At 53.1% G+C, this 15049-nt stretch overlaps 2 protein-coding genes across 5 annotated transcripts in view; both read left to right on the top strand.

Annotated features, from left to right (window-relative positions):
- LOC118358928 (SH2B adapter protein 1-like) overlaps positions 1-8791 on the top strand; it is a 77218-nt gene extending 68427 nt beyond the window's left edge. For all 3 annotated transcript variants that reach the window (XM_052480238.1, XM_052480237.1, XM_052480240.1), the window contains exon 10: positions 8547-8791. In XM_052480238.1, coding sequence (XP_052336198.1) covers positions 8547-8568 — 22 coding nt within the window. In that variant the 3' untranslated portion in view covers positions 8569-8791. The remainder of the gene's footprint in view (positions 1-8546) is intronic.
- A 1694-nt stretch (positions 8792-10485) lies between these two features.
- LOC118358927 (ataxin-2-like protein) overlaps positions 10486-15049 on the top strand; it is a 32720-nt gene continuing 28156 nt past the window's right edge. The window contains exons 1-7 of one of the 2 annotated variants that reach the window (XM_035736941.2): positions 10486-10817; positions 11077-11183; positions 12337-12376; positions 12640-12696; positions 12826-12897; positions 14539-14722; positions 14897-15018. In XM_035736941.2, the coding sequence (XP_035592834.1) occupies positions 10797-10817; positions 11077-11183; positions 12337-12376; positions 12640-12696; positions 12826-12897; positions 14539-14722; positions 14897-15018 (603 nt within the window). In that variant the 5' untranslated portion in view covers positions 10486-10796. Of the gene's footprint in view, positions 10818-11076; positions 11184-11478; positions 11608-12336; positions 12377-12639; positions 12697-12825; positions 12898-14538; positions 14723-14896; positions 15019-15049 lie in introns of those variants that run through there. The other variant, XM_052480236.1, reaches the window with a different exon arrangement.

Genomic DNA, 15049 nt, shown 5'->3' with positions numbered 1-15049 from the left:
GAGATAGGGAGATGTGGCGGAGAGAGAGAGATGGAGACATGGCGGAAGGCGATAGAGGGAGAAGTGGCAGAGAGAGAGACGTGGCGGAACGCGAGAGGGAGACGTGGCAGAGAGTGAGAGGGAGCCGTGGCGGAGCAGGAGAGAGACAGAGAGAGAGAGAGGGAGACGTGGCGGCGCAGGAGAGAGAGAGAGGGAGACGTTGCGGAGCGGGAGAGAGAGGGAGACGTGGCGGAGAGAGAGAGAGGGAGACGTTGAGGAGCGAGAGAGAGAGGGAGACGTGGTGGAGCAGGAGAGAGAGAGAGGGAGACATTGCGGAGCAGGAGAGGGAGTCGTGGCAGAGAGAGAGAGAGAGAGAGAGAGAGAGGGAGACGTGGCGGAGAGGGAGTCGTGGCGGAGAGAGAGAGGGAGTCGTGGCGGAGAGAGAGAGGGAGTCGTGGCGGAGGGAGAGAGGGAGTCGTGGCGGAGAGAGAGAGGGAGTCGTGGCGGAGAGAGAGAGGGAGTCGTGGCGGAGAGAGAGAGGGAGTCGTGGCGGAGAGAGAGAGGGAGACGTGGCGGAGCGAGTGAGAGGGAGACGTTGCGGAACGTGAGAGAGAGAGGGAGACATGGCGGAGCAGGAGAGGGAGAGGGGGAGACGTGACAGAACTAGAGAGGGAGACTTGGTAGAGCGTGAGAGAGAGAGGGAGACGTGGCGGAGTGCAAGAGAGACAGGGAGACGGCGGAGCGAGAGAGAGGGACGTTTCGGAGTGCGAGAGAGAGAGGGAGACGTGGCGGAGAGCGCAAGAGAAAGAGTGAGGAGGAGTGGGAGAGAGAGAGGGAGTCGTGGCGGAGAGAGAGAGGGAGTCGTGGCGGAGAGAGAGAGAGGGAGTCGTGGCGGAGAGAGAGATAGGGAGATGTGGCGGAGAGAGAGAGATGGAGACATGGCGGAACGCAATAGAGGGAGAAGTGGCAGAGAGAGAGACGTGGCGGAACGCGAGAGGGAGACGTGGCAGAGAGTGAGAGGGAGACGTGGCAGAGAGTGAGAGGGAGACGTGGCGGAGAGAGAGAGGGAGACGTGGCGGAGCAGGAGAGAGACAGAGAGAGAGAGGGAGACGTGTCGGAGTTGGAGAGAGAGAGAGGGAGACGTGGTGGAGAGGGAGAGAGAGAGGGAGTCGTGGCGGAGAGAGAGAGGGAGTCGTGGCGGAGAGAGAGGGAGTTTGGCAGGAGAGAGAGAGAGGGAGTCAGGCGGAGAGAGAGAGGAGTCGAAGACAGGAGAGAGAGAGGGAGTCACGGAGAGAGAGAGGGAGTCGTGGCGGAGAGGAGACGGGCGGAGAGAGAGAGGGAGTTTGGCGGAGAGAGAGAGGGAGTCGAGCGGGAGAGAGAGAGGGATTCAGTGGCGGAGAGAGAGAGGGAGTCGTGGCGGAGAGAGAGGGAGACGTTGCGGAACGTGAGAGAGAGGGAGACGTTGCGGAACGTGAGAGAGAGGGAGACGTTGCGGAACGTGAGAGAGAGAGGGAGACATGGCGGAGCAGGAGAGAGAGGGGGAGACGTGGCAGAGAGAGGGAGACGTGGTAGAGGGAGACGTTGCAGAGAGAGAGAGGGAGACGGGCGGAGCAGAGAGAGGGAGACGCTATGGAACGTGAGAGAGAGAGGGAGACATGGCGGAACGCGATAGAGGGAGAAGTGGCAGAGAGAGAGACGTGGCGGAACGCGAGAGGGAGACGTGGCAGAGAGAGAGAGGGAGACGTGGCGGAGCAGGAGAGAGAGAGAGAGAGAGAGAGGTAGACGTTGCGGAGCGGGAGAGAGAGAGGGAGACGGGCTGAGCGGGAGAGAGAGGGAGACGTGGCGGAGAGAGAGGGAGACGTGGCGGCGCAGGAGAGAGAGAGAGAGGGAGACGTTGCGGAGCGGGAGAGAGAGGGAGTCGTTGCGGCGAGAGAGAGGGAGTCGTGGCGGAGAGAGAGGGAGTCGTGGCGGAGAGAGAGAGGGAGTCGTGGCGGAGAGAGAGAGGGAGACGTGGCGGAGAGAGAGAGGGAGTCGTGGCGGAGAGAGAGAGGGAGTCGTGGCGGAGAGAGAGAGGGAGTCGTGGCGGAGAGAGAGAGGGAGTCGTGGCGGAGAGAGAGAGGTAGTCGTGGCGGAGAGAGAGAGGGAGTCGTGGCGGAGAGAGAGAGGGAGTCGTGGCGGAGAGAGAGAGGGAGCTATGTCGGAGAGAGAGAGGGAGACGTTGCGGAACGTGAGAGAGAGAGGGAGACGTTGCGGAACGTGAGAGAGAGAGGGAGACATGGCGGAGCAGGAGAGAGAGGGGGGAGACGTGGCGGAGAGAGGGAGACGTGGTAGAGGGAGACGTTGCAGAGCTAGAGAGGGAGATGTGGCAGAGCTAGAGAGGGAGACTTGGTGAAGCGAGAGAGAGAGAGGGAGACGTGGCGGAGAGAGAGAGGGAGACGTGGCGGAGCGAGAGAGGGAGACGTTGCGGAACGTGAGAGAGAGAGGGAGACATGGCGGAACGCGATAGAGGGAGAAGTGGCAGAGAGAGAGACGTGGCGGAACGCGAGAGGGAGACGTGGCAGAGAGAGAGGGAGACGGGCGGAGCAGGAGAGAGAGAGAGAGAGGTAGACGTTGGAGCGGAGAGAGAGAGGAGACGGGCTGAGCGGGAGAGAGAGGGAGACGTGGCGGAGGAGAGAGAGGGAGACGGGCGGCGCAGAGAGAGAGAGAGAGGGAGACGTTGCGGAGCCGAGAGAGAGGGAGTCAGAGAGAGAGAGAGGGAGTCGTGGCGGAGAGAGAGAGGGAGTCGTGAGCGGAGAGAGAGAGGGAGTCATGGCGGAGAGAGAGAGGGAGTCGGGCGGAGAGAGAGAGGGAGTCGTGGCGGGAGAGAGAGAGGATTCAGTGGCGGAGAGAGAGAGATTTGGTCGGAGAGAAAGGAGAGCACGGGAGAGAGAGAGGGAGTCATGGGAGAGATATTAGGGAGTCGTGACAGATATTGGAGGGAGGAGATAGAGAGAGGAGTCGGGATGAGAGAGAGAGGAGTCGTGGCGGAGAGAGAGAGGAGTCGTGGCGGAGAGAGAGAGGGAGACGCTATGGAACGGAGAGAGAGAGGGAGACGCTATGGAACGTGAGAGAGAGAGGGAGACATGGCGGAGCAGGAGAGAGAGGGGAGACGGGCAGAGAGAGAGGGAGACGTGGTAGAGGGAGACGTTGCAGAGAGAGAGGGAGACGTGGCGGAGCGAGAGAGGGAGACGTTGCGGAACGTGAGAGAGAGAGGGAGACATGGCGGAACGCGATAGAGGGAGAAGTGGCAGAGAGAGAGACGTGGCGGAACGCGAGAGGGAGACGTGGCAGAGAGAGAGAGGAGACGGGCGGAGCAGGAGAGAGAGAGAGAGAGAGGTAGACGTTGCGGGAGCGGAGAGAGAGGGAGACGGGCTGAGCGGGAGAGAGAGGGAGACGGGCGGAGAGAGAGGGAGACGGGCGGCGCGAGGAGAGAGAGAGGGAGACGGGCGGAGCGGAGAGAGAGGGAGTCGGAGCGAGGAGAGAGAGGGAGTTTTAGGGAGAGAGAGAGGAGTCGTGGCGGAGAGAGAGAGGAGTCGGGCGGAGAGAGAGAGGGAGACGTGGCGGAGAGAGATAGGAGAGTGGCGGGAGAGAGAGAGGGAGTCATGGCGGAGAGAGAGAGGGAGTCGGGCGGAGAGAGAGAGGGAGTCGGGCGGAGAGAGAGAGGAGTCGGGCAGAGAGAGAGAGGGAGTCGGGCGGAGAGAGAGAGGGAGACGTATGAGAGAGAGAGGGAGAGAGAGGAGACGTGGAGAACGTGAGAGAGAGAGAGGGACGGGAACGGAGAGAGAGAGGGAGACGGAGAGAACGAGAGAGAGAGAGGGAGACATGGCGGAGCAGGAGAGAGAGGGGGAGACGTGGCGGAGAGAGGGAGACGTGGTAGAGGGAGACGTTGCAGAGCTAGAGAGGGAGATGTGGCAGAGCAGAGAGGGAGACTTGGTGAAGCGAGAGAGAGAGAGGGAGACGGGCGGAGAGAGAGGGAGACGGGGCGGAGCGAGAGAGGGAGACGTATGGAACGAGAGAGAGAGGGAGACATGGCGGAACGCGATAGAGGGAGAAGTGGCAGAGAGAGAGACGTGGCGGAACGCGAGAGGGAGACGTGGCAGAGAGAGAGAGGGAGACGTGGCGGAGCAGGAGAGAGAGAGAGAGAGAGAGAGGTAGACGTTATGGAGCGGGAGAGAGAGAGGGAGACGGGCTGAGCGGGAGAGAGAGGGAGACGGGCGGAGAGAGAGGGAGACGGGAGGGAGCGCAGAGAGAGAGAGAGAGAGGGAGACGTATGCGGAGCGGGAGAGAGAGGGAGTCGGGCGGCGAGAGAGAGGGAGTCGGGCGGAGAGAGAGAGGAGTCGGGCGGAGAGAGAGAGGGAGTCGTGGCGGAGAGAGAGGGAGTCGGGCGGAGAGAGAGAGAGGGAGACGGGCGGAGAGAGAGAGGAGTCGAGTCGAGAGAGAGAGGAGACGTGGTGGAGAGAGAGAAAGAGTCGGGCGGAGCGGAGAGAGGGAGAAGGAGGAGAGAGAGAGGGAGGGAGAGAGAGAGGGAGGGAGTCATGGAAAGGAGAGAGAGGGAGTCATGGCGGAGAGAGAGAGGGAGTCGGGGGAGACGGGCGGAGAGAGGGAGACGTGGCGGAGAGAGTGAGAGGGAGACGGGCATGAAGTGAGAGAGGGGGAGACATGGCGGAGCAGGAGAGAGGAGAGGGGAGACGTGACAGAACTAGAGAGGGAGACTTGGTAGAGTGTGAGAGAGAGAGGGAGACGTGGCGGAGTGCAAGAGAGACAGGGAGACGGCGGAGCGAGAGAGAGGGACGTTTCGGAGTGCGAGAGAGAGAGGGAGACGGGCGGAGAGCGCAAGAGAAAGAGTGAGGAGGAGTGGGGAGAGAGAGAGGAGTCGTGGCGGAGAGAGAGAGGGAGTCGTGGAGAGAGAGATAGGGAGATGTGGAGGAGAGAGAGAGATGGAGACATGGCGGAACGCAATAGAGGGAGAAGTGGCAGAGAGAGAGACGTGGCGGAACGCGAGAGGGAGACGGGCGGAACGCGAGAGGGAGACGGGCGGAACGCGAGAGGAGACGTGGCAGAGAGAGAGAGGGAGACGGGCAGAGAGTGAGAGGGAGACGGGCGGAGAGAGAGAGGGAGATGGCGGAGCAGGAGAGAGACAGAGAGAGAGAGGGAGACAGGGAGTTTGAGAGAGAGAGAGAGGAGACGTGGCGGAGCGAGAGAGAGAGGAGACGTGGTGGAGCAGGAGAGAGAGAGGGAGACATTGCATGAGCAGGAGAGGGAGTCGTGGCGAGAGAGAGAGAGGGAGGCGTGACGGAGTGGGAGAGAAAGACAGGGAGACGTGGCAGAGAGAGAGGGAGTCGGGCGGAGCGAGAGAGAGAGGAGACGTGGTGGAGAGGGAGGAGAGAGGGAGCCGTGGCGGAGAGAGAGAGGGAGCCGTGGCGGAGAGAGAGAGGAGACGTGGCGGAGAGAGAGATAGGAGTCGTGGGAGAGAGAGGGAGAGAGCGAGGAGAGGGAGTCGTGGCGGAGAGAGAGGATCGGGCTGAGAGAGAGGGAGTCTTGGCGGAGAGAGAGGGAGTCGTGGCGGAGAGAGAGGGAGTCGTGGCGGAGAGAGAGGGAGTCGTGGCGGAGAGAGAGGGAGTCGTGGCGGAGAGAGAGAGGGAGTCGTGGCGGAGAGAGAGAGAGGGAGACGTTGCGGAACGTGAGAGAGAGAGGGAGACATGGCGGAGCAGGAGAGAGAGGGGGAGACGTGGCGGAGAGAGGGAGACGTGGTAGAGGGAGACGTTGCAGAGCTAGAGAGGGAGATGTGGCAGAGCTAGAGAGGGAGACTTGGTGGAGCGAGAGAGAGAGAGAGGGAGACGTGGCGGAGAGAGGGAGGGAGTCATGGCGGAGAGAGAGAGGGAGACGTGGCCGAGCGAGAGAGAGGGAGACATGGCGGAACGCGATAGAGGGAGAAGTGGCAGAGAGAGAGACGTGGCGGAACGCGAGAGGGAGACGTGGCAGAGAGAGAGAGGGAGACGTGGCGGAGAGAGAGAGGGAGACGTGGCGGAGCAGGAGAGAGAGAGAGAGAGAGAGGGAGACGTGGCTGAGCGGGAGAGAGAGAGGGAGACGTGGCTGAGCGGGAGAGAGAGAGAGGGAGACATTGCGGCGCAGGAGAGGGAGTCGTGGCGGAGAGAGAGAGGGAGACGTGGTGGAGCAGGAGAGAGAGAGGGAGACATTGCAGAGCAGGAGAGGGAGTCGTGGCGGAGAGAGAGAGAGAGGGAGGCGTGACGGAGTGGGAGAGAAAGACAGGGAGACGTGGCGGAGAGAGAGGGGGGCATGACGGAGCGGGAGAGAGAGCGAGGGAGACGTGGTGGAGAGGGAGAGAGAGAGGGAGTCGTGGCGGAGAGAGAGAGGGAGTCGTGGCGGAGAGAGAGAGGGAGTCGTGGCGGAGAGAGAGAGGGAGTCATGGCGGAGAGAGAGAGAGGGAGACGTTGCGGAACGTGAGAGAGAGAGGGAGACGTGGCGGAGCAGCAGAGAGAGAGCGGGAGACGTGGCGGAGAGAGGGAGACGTGGTAGAGGGAGACGTTGCAGAGCTAGAGAGGGAGACGTTACAGAGCTAGAGAGGGAGACGTGGCAGAGCTAGAGAGGGAGACTTGGTGGAGCGAGAGAGAGAGAGGGAGACGTGGCGGAGAGAGGGAGGGAGTCATGGCGGAGAGAGAGAGGGAGTCGTGGCGGAGAGAGAGAGAGGGAGTCATGGCGGAGAGAGAGAGGGAGTCATGGCGGAGCGAGAGAGAGGGAGACGTTGCGGAACGTGAGAGAGAGAGGGAGACGTTGCGGAACGTGAGGGAGAGAGGGAGACATGGCGTGGCAGGAGAGAGAGAGGGGGAGACGTGGCGGAGAGAGGGAGACGTGGTAGAGGGAGACGTTGCAGAGCTAGAGAGGGAGACGTTGCAGAGCTAGAGAGGGAGACGTGGCAGAGCTAGAGAGGGAGACTTGGTAGAGCGTGAGAGAGAGAGGGAGACGTGGCGGAGTGTGGGAGAAAAGGAGATGTGTCGGAGTGCGAGAGAGAGAGGGAGACGGCGGAGCGAGAGAGAGGGACGTTTCGAGTGCGAGAGAGGGAGACGTGGCGTAGAGCGCGAGAGAAAGAGTGAGGAGGAGGAGCGAGAGAGAGAGAGAGAGGGAGACTTAGATGAGAGAGTGAGGGAGACTTGGATGAGAGAGAGAGAGACTTGGTGGAGTGCGAGAGAAAAGGAGACTTGGCGGAGCGAGAGAGAGGGACGTGTTGGAGTGAGAGAGAGAGAGGGAGACGTGGCGGAGCGCGAGAAATGGAGACGTGGAGGAGCGATTGAGGGGAGGCGTGGCAGAGCGGGAGAGAGGGAAACGAGAGAGTGGTAGAGTACGAGAGGGAGACTTGGTGGATGCGAGAGAAAGGAGACTTGACAGAGCGAGAGAGAGGGAAACGAGAGAGAGAGACGTAGTGGGGCGGGAGAGAGAGACGTAGTGGGGCGGGAGAGAGAGATGTAGTGGGGCGGGAGAGAGAGACGTGGTGGAGAGAGAGGGAGACGTAGTGGAGCGCGAGAGAGAGGGAGACGTAGTGGAGTGGGAGAGAGAGAGAGAGACGTAGTGGGGCAGGAGAGAGACGTAGTGGGGCGGGAGAGAGAGACGTGGTGGAGAGAAAGAGAGGGAGACGTAGTGGAGCGGGAGAGAGAGAGAGGGAGACGTAGTGGAGCGGGAGAGAGAGAGAGGGAGACGTAGTGGGGCAGGAGAGAGACGTAGTGGGGCGGGAGAGAGAGACGTGGTGGAGAGAAAGAGAGGGAGACGTAGTGCAGTGGGAGAGAGAGAGGGAGACGTAGTGGAGCGGGAGAGAGAGTGAGGGAGACGTAGTGGAGCGGGAGAGAGAGAGAGAGGGACACGTAGTGGAGCGGGAGAGAGAGAGAGCGACACGTAGTGGAGCGGGAGAGAGAGAGAGAGGGGGACATGTAGGGGAGAGAGAGGGGGACATGTAGGGGAGAGAGGGAGAGGGAGACGTGGAGCGGGAGACGTAGTGGAGCGGGAGAGAGAGAGGGAGAGGGACACGTAATGGAGCGGGAGAGAGAGAGAGAGACAAAGTCTGCACTAACCTTATCTAGAACTGGACCCACCACAGAGTATTTTTGAGGACAGCTCACTCCTGGAGCAATGACTTCAGAGACCACCTTTGCTATAGAATGTTGTATCTCCTAAAAAGTTTAGGGTCATGTTGAATCTTCATATAACATTTTCAGATGATGCGTTGTTTTGTGCTTTTAATGATATGTATTTAATAGACAGGAACAAGGTGTGTGTGTGTGTGTATGTGCATGCACAGTTTGTTTGTCCAGACTGATTCCATGACCCACATGGACCTGTCACACAGACGTTGTGGCCTTGACACTCACTCTGTCTCTCCCCCTCTTCCTCCTCTTCTCACTCTCTGGAAATTTCACCTTCATCTTGTCCCCCGCCCTGCCCACCCCTCCTTTATTTACACCTTTTTCCACTCTTTATTTCTCTGCTTTTCTCTCTCTGCTGTTCTTTCCTCCCAACAGACTTGACCAGCAAACCCCGTAGTCCTCCCCAGCCTCCTCCTCCACCACCCCTTCCCCCCGGCCGGCCGCCACCCCCAACCCCACCGCAGGAACGAGGGAACGAGACAGAGCTGGCAGGTGGAGGAGGAACTACAGGAGGTGCAGGAGAAGGAGTGGAGGACTGGGAGGAGAGAGAAGCTCCTCTCTGCCAACTGGAGGGGGTGGAGGGTGAAGAGTGGGAAGGAGGGAGGGCAAGAGCCATTGACAACCAGTACTCCTTCTTTTGAGGAGGCAGGGGGGGGGGTTGTGCGAAAGGGAGAGTGGAGGAGGTGGGAGTCATAGCCATTCATAACCAGTATTTGTATTTTATTACGGGACTGTGAGGGGAGGGGGTTAGAAGGACGTACTAACACTATTAAAACACAAGCATTCTGGGAGATTTGGCAAGATGGAGAGAATGAGAAAATGGGTGAAAGAGAAGAGAGGGGGATGGGAGCATCTTACAACACTAAGTAAAGGTACACTAAGTAAAGGTACACTAATGTTTAGCAAGATAAGCTTTCTTGCCGGCACACCTCTCGGTACGCTTTTTGTAGACTTTTGAATCCATTCATGGATGTAGGTAGTGAGAGAGATATCCTCTGAACCCAGTAGTACCATACCTCAATATCCTGCAGACATTCTACTGGCCAGCAGTACACTCTCACAGAGGTGGAGATGGAGGACAACCATATACTTACAAGGTGGCAAAGAGACTAGGCTAGAACCGGCAGGCAGGATACATATACCTCAGTCACTTTTTCAACCTCGATCTTTTTCTCTCCTCATTTTCTGGTTTTCTTTAATGGTAGAGAAGTGGCCAGAGGTAGAGAGAGAGTGAATATATATTCAGATAAAACACTTTATTATTGATAATAATAATGATACGATTAAACAATGATCATGGAAATAATGATTGTCGGAATTAATAGTATTCATTTTATTTTGTTTTTAAAATGCCTTTTATTGTATGTTGTTTTCTCCATGTAAAGTGTAACACTTGTTCCTGCCCCCATCCGATTATTTCAGTTGAAATTTGTTTGTGCCTTTTTTTATATTGCTAAGGCCTCATACTCCGTCTTTCCCTCACGCTCATACAGTCCTCTCCTCCTGGACCTCATCCTAATTTAATTTTAATGTGCAGAAATAGAATATAAGAAAAATATAAGGGGGAGGGAGGCATTTTTCTACTCGTGCCTTTTTGTGTTATCACCTCTGTCATACTCCTTCAACCTGTGCCTGGGTTGTGTGGCCATGTCCGTCTGTTTGCCATTCAGTTCAGTGCCTCTATCTTTCTTTCTCTTTGTATCTCCCTCCTCCCTCTCTTTGTTTATACCTTTACTTCTTGTTTGTCCTCCTCTCCTCAGAGCCTTGTAATCATCTTTTACACATCTTACCCCATTCCCCTGTTCATCCTTTTCAAATGTTGAACTCTATTTGTGCCTTTCTGTCTCTGTCTGTCTCTCGCGCTCTCTTTAGCTGGGGACCTTGTGTTGACGGTGGGCAGGGTTTTGTCCAACCTGTGTGGTTAGTTTCAGGTACTACATTGAATTTAATGATATGATATAATATAATTATACTGAAACATTATGGCCTAGTGTGTTGTTGCTTTGGTTCACTGTTATTGTTTCTTACTGAATAAAGGGGAAGGATGTAAAGGAATGTTATTGTAATTATTGCAGCTTTGGGTTGTCGCCAGTTGCCACAAAGTCAAATGAATGTCATAAAAATTCATCAAAACAAAAATTCAAGTTTTGGTCATAATTTATGGTTAGGCATAAGGTTAGCGTTGTGGTTAAGGTTAAAATCAGATTTTAAGAATATAACATTTTAGAAATAGGCGGGGTTTGGCTTGAAATTAGTGACGTTTTGGGGTCGAAAGTGTTTAGCGCGTGCACGTTAAATTGTGAATGCGCACATGCACACTCGTACACGCCCCCATCAACCCAGTCAGTCAGCCACGCGCAGACGACAACATCTTTGTGGTGCCAAACCGGCGAATTTGTTTTCCCCGAGTTTTACAATTTGTTCAAGTTACAAATGACATGCAATTGGAGTAAGCCACACGCAAGAGTAAATCCACGGAAAGGAAACGAAAGACTACGTCCTAAAAGTTTTAGCTACAGAAGGGACATTACTGCTTGCTCGTCTAGCTAGCCATCGAGCTAGCTATAACGTGCAAGGCTGTACCACAGTAGCCAGCTTAACTATCGATTAAGTTCCGAAGAGGCAATGTCCTTTCGTCGACAGAACGTGAGTTGTAGTTGTATCAAGTTGCTAAGGGTAGCTTGCTGCTACATGTATTGTTTTCTGTGTATGAATTCTAGCTAGCTTGTGTGATATTTGTTAGCAGCTAGCTTTAAGTTGGCTAACGTGAGCTTTGTCGATGGTGTCCTCATTGACTTACGTGGTAACCAGTCTGGTAAAGTCAAATACTATTTAGTAGACTAAAGGCAAATTGAATCCTTATAACTGTTACTTGAGGTGTAATTATTGGCACGTGTCACACCAGCAACAACCCGGTTCAGGCGGACGAAAAACCTCCAATGGAACGGCAGGGCCTGCCGCTTTGCCCTCTCACATCAGCGGGAGCAATGCCAACAGAGCTGTGCCTGGAAGGTAAGCACATGTTCGGCTACTGTCGTCAAGCAAGTCCGGGGATCTGCCACATATCCATAGAGGTTTACCGGTCAATACAAGGATTACAGTGGGCGTGTCCATGTCAGACGGAGGCTTTAACTCGCTATTTTAAGCCAATTGGAACAAAGTAAATATAATAGATGTAGGTTACGGCCAATGGGCAAAGATGGTCTGCTAAATCGATATTGGTATGATTGACTGGTGTCCGAACCAATGGGATAGACGATACTTTTGATTGACGCCAGTATACCCATTCACATTCTGTGGGGAGGGGATTGTCCGTGTTTTCTTTATTTTCTTTTTATTAAACGTTTGTTTTAGATTTTGTTTGGCCTGTCAAATCGTGCGACTTTAAACAGAATCAGCAAGACTGTAGAGTAAAAGGGATGCACATGACTAAAAAGTATTAATACTACTTTATTGTTTATTGTATTCAACGTGTCTCTCAATATCTAGAAATTCTACTAGCTGTCTTGTTTAGCTTGCTAGCTAACGTTAGCTAGACAACACATAGCTAGCTATTGTTTAGATTTTTCATCTTTTCACAAGTTCGCCAAATTGTTAACTAGTTACCAGCTTAATTTAGCTAACATAGTTGCACGTTAGCAGGCTACCCCTAGGGAACGTTAGCTAAATTGTTAGCCACATCGCTATAACGTTGACTTTTGTTTTAGTTTACCCTAGTTAGCCAGCTTGTCAACACAATTGTTTTCGTTAAGCCTCGCAAACAATGTCAAACGACACAGTAATAGAGAACAGAACATATCCGCTACGGGGCTAGCTTGTTTCCACCTCCCCCCACCTAATGTTATAGCTAGCTAACGTAGACCACCGGCGCCCGGCACGCATCGGTGACCGTGATCAGTCTTTTGCCAAACGGCTGCATAGACATATCTTCTAGATCATCTAGCTAGCTTCATGCATTCATATGACAGGTCGAGGACCACCTCAAAAATCCGCATTTGATCAACGCAATGTCCCATGCCCATAATTCTTTGCACGTTTGCTTTTTAGTTAGCTACATTGAAAGTGGTGAAGCTGCCGGCATATTTCTTGCGTTGCAGAATTTCCCCCCTGAGCCACCTACACCCATTTGTCTTGTCTGTTGTTGATGTTCTCTCCTCACATTCAGGACAAGAAATACAATGAAGCCTCCATCTCAATCCTCTCCCGTAAGTCACATATCATGAAATGTAGGCTATCCAGCTTGTACTACAGACGTTTTATGCAACCATGCATAGCCTAGTTACCTCTTTGATAACATAATATAGGTTGTCTTTCGCTTTGTTTGCTTCCATGCTAGTGCACTATTGTACAATTTGTAAACTCGAAAATGCTGAAAGGATATTGCAAGTAGAGTAAGGTCACATTTTTTATAGCTTTAAAATAGGTCCATGCTGTACTGAAGTCAAACATGTTTGTTTACAACTCACAGGTATTTGAAGGTGTCTACAACAACACCAGGATGCTTCACTATCTCACAGCTGTAGTGGTGAGTGTTCGGTTAATTAGGCCCTGGTCCACCAGATGCACTATTTCCACTATTTAAGTTGTCGACAACTGTCTACTAATGTATATCTTAATGAAATGACCAATAACATTATTATTATTACCCTTCAAGGGCTCCACCTGTGACGTCCGAGTGAAGAGTGGAAATGTGTATGAAGGCATCTTCAAGACTCTCAGCTCAAGGGTAATTTTATACTACCTTGTATTAGACCATACATGGGTTTTCTGCATACAGACACATTATAGACCCCTCATAAAAACATGGTTGTGGTCAGATGTTCAACTTAATCTGGGGTGTGTTCATTAGTCGGATTCCGTTACAAAACCTAGTCCGTTGCACATCTGAATGCATTCAACTGAAATGTGTCTTAACCATTTTAACCCAACCTCTCTGAATCAGAGAGCCTTAATCAACGTTCACATCATTGGTGCCCCAGGAGCAGTTGTTCAGGGCTCTGGGATTTGAACTAGCCACTTTTTGGTTACTTGCCGCCGCTTTTGCCGTTTACTCTAGGGACTAGTGTTGTCACGATACCAGATTTTTTCCCCTTCGATACCAGGTTTACTCAATACGTCACGAAACTAACAGAATGGCATTTGATCCAGACCAGATAAACTCAGCTACTGTTCTGTTTAATTGTTGGGCATCTTTTGAGTTAAATATCAGTACATTTGAATTTGTTCACATTGTTTTTTTATTTATTTCTTAGACACAGCCATGTGTATGCAGTAATAAATCAATTTCACAACCATACAATCAATTTGCATTTGGTAAGAACAATCTAACAACATAATGGTCATTTATTTGAATGGTAAATCTCTATTGATAAACTGGTTAAATTAAGATGTGGCCTTGGCATATCCAAAAACAAGGTCAATGCATATTCAATAGGAGTGTGCATGCATTGAGTTATTGAGCTTGTTTTGGCCCCATGAAAATCTGTTTCTCTTCTCTCTTACATTTTGACTTATTTCATTGTACTCAACATTTGTTGAAGTAGCTTATTTTATAAAACTGTGCGCTGTCTACCAGGAATGACATCATTCACAAGGCAAGAGGGTGGGTGGCCCGTATGAGCACAGTCAGTTTGCTGAGGCAATAGATCATCTTTGAGAGCGACCGAAATAAGAAAACGAATAACGTTTTTTGTGGCTGTCAACTTTGAAATCAGCGTATTTTGCATTATGGTTTGCTTTCTAGTTCACAATGTCCTAGGGTAGTGAATTGATGTTAGCTGTCAACTAGCAAGGAAAGTTGACCTACAATAGCTGGTAGCTACCGGCGTCATCTTGCATTGTAAAGTGTTCTAGCCTAGTTTCAACATTTCTACATTCCGCCGTGTCGCATTATTAAACTGTTAAATTGTGTGCAGCATGAGTGATGAGCTAACACGATGCATCCCAGACTCCCAGTGCAGGCTAGCAATGAGTAAGTGGAGCAGGCACAGTGCTCACTATAATAGAGGTCGGCTGTGCTGATAGATGTGCTTGATCCTTTGGACACATTTGACAGAAATACCGAAAGTAACAATAAATCTAGTACCGAACAGCTTATCTTCTACTATCGAAAAACTACCGACGTTTCGGTATACCATGCAACACCAGGAGGTACCTACCTAAATTGTCCAATAGAAACTTGTTTTTGTTGCAAACCGTTCTACGTTTTGGGGTAAATGGTTTCCGTTGCAAAATGTTTTGCAACAGACAGTGTTTTGCAATGGAATCAGCGTAATGAATACACCCATCACATTGACCACTGCCTGTAGTCGCTCTTCGGTTAACCTCTGTGGTTTATCTGTGGTCCTAATGTTTGTTTTTACTCCAGTGTGAGCTGGTGGTTGACGCTGTCCACAAGCGGAGCGAAGGAGGAGAGGCGGATGGAGATGGAGGGGGAGGCTTGCCTCCCTCCCTGCCCAGGATCGAGGAGATCACAGACACCATGATTTTCAGCCCCGGCGACCTGGTCACAATGACTTGCCGAGATGTGGACCTCAACTACGCCATCAGAGGTAAGTGAGAGTGCGTTGTCAGTGTGACTGAAATTGATTCAAGATAAGGATGTGTGTTTAAGTAGTAGTCGAACTGAATGAGACCGATTGCAGGGTGAACCAAGGGTGTGTGTGCAATATTATGTACCCCTAGTAGATGACGCATACCTTCAAATTTAGGCTTTGTGCGTGTAGATGCTTTCACAGATACAGCAATCAGCTCATCGCGGGTGAACGGGGAACACCGGGAGAAGGTGCTGCAGAGGTGGGACGGAGGGGACAGCAATGGAGAAGGCTTCGACCTGGAGACTGACACGGTGAGGCGCTCACACACAGTGAGATGAATAG

Source organism: Oncorhynchus keta, chromosome 26 (assembly GCF_023373465.1).
Source record: "Oncorhynchus keta strain PuntledgeMale-10-30-2019 chromosome 26, Oket_V2, whole genome shotgun sequence".
Classification (NCBI taxonomy): Eukaryota; Metazoa; Chordata; class Actinopteri; order Salmoniformes; family Salmonidae; genus Oncorhynchus; species Oncorhynchus keta.
This window is presented reverse-complemented; position numbering and strand designations above follow the sequence as displayed.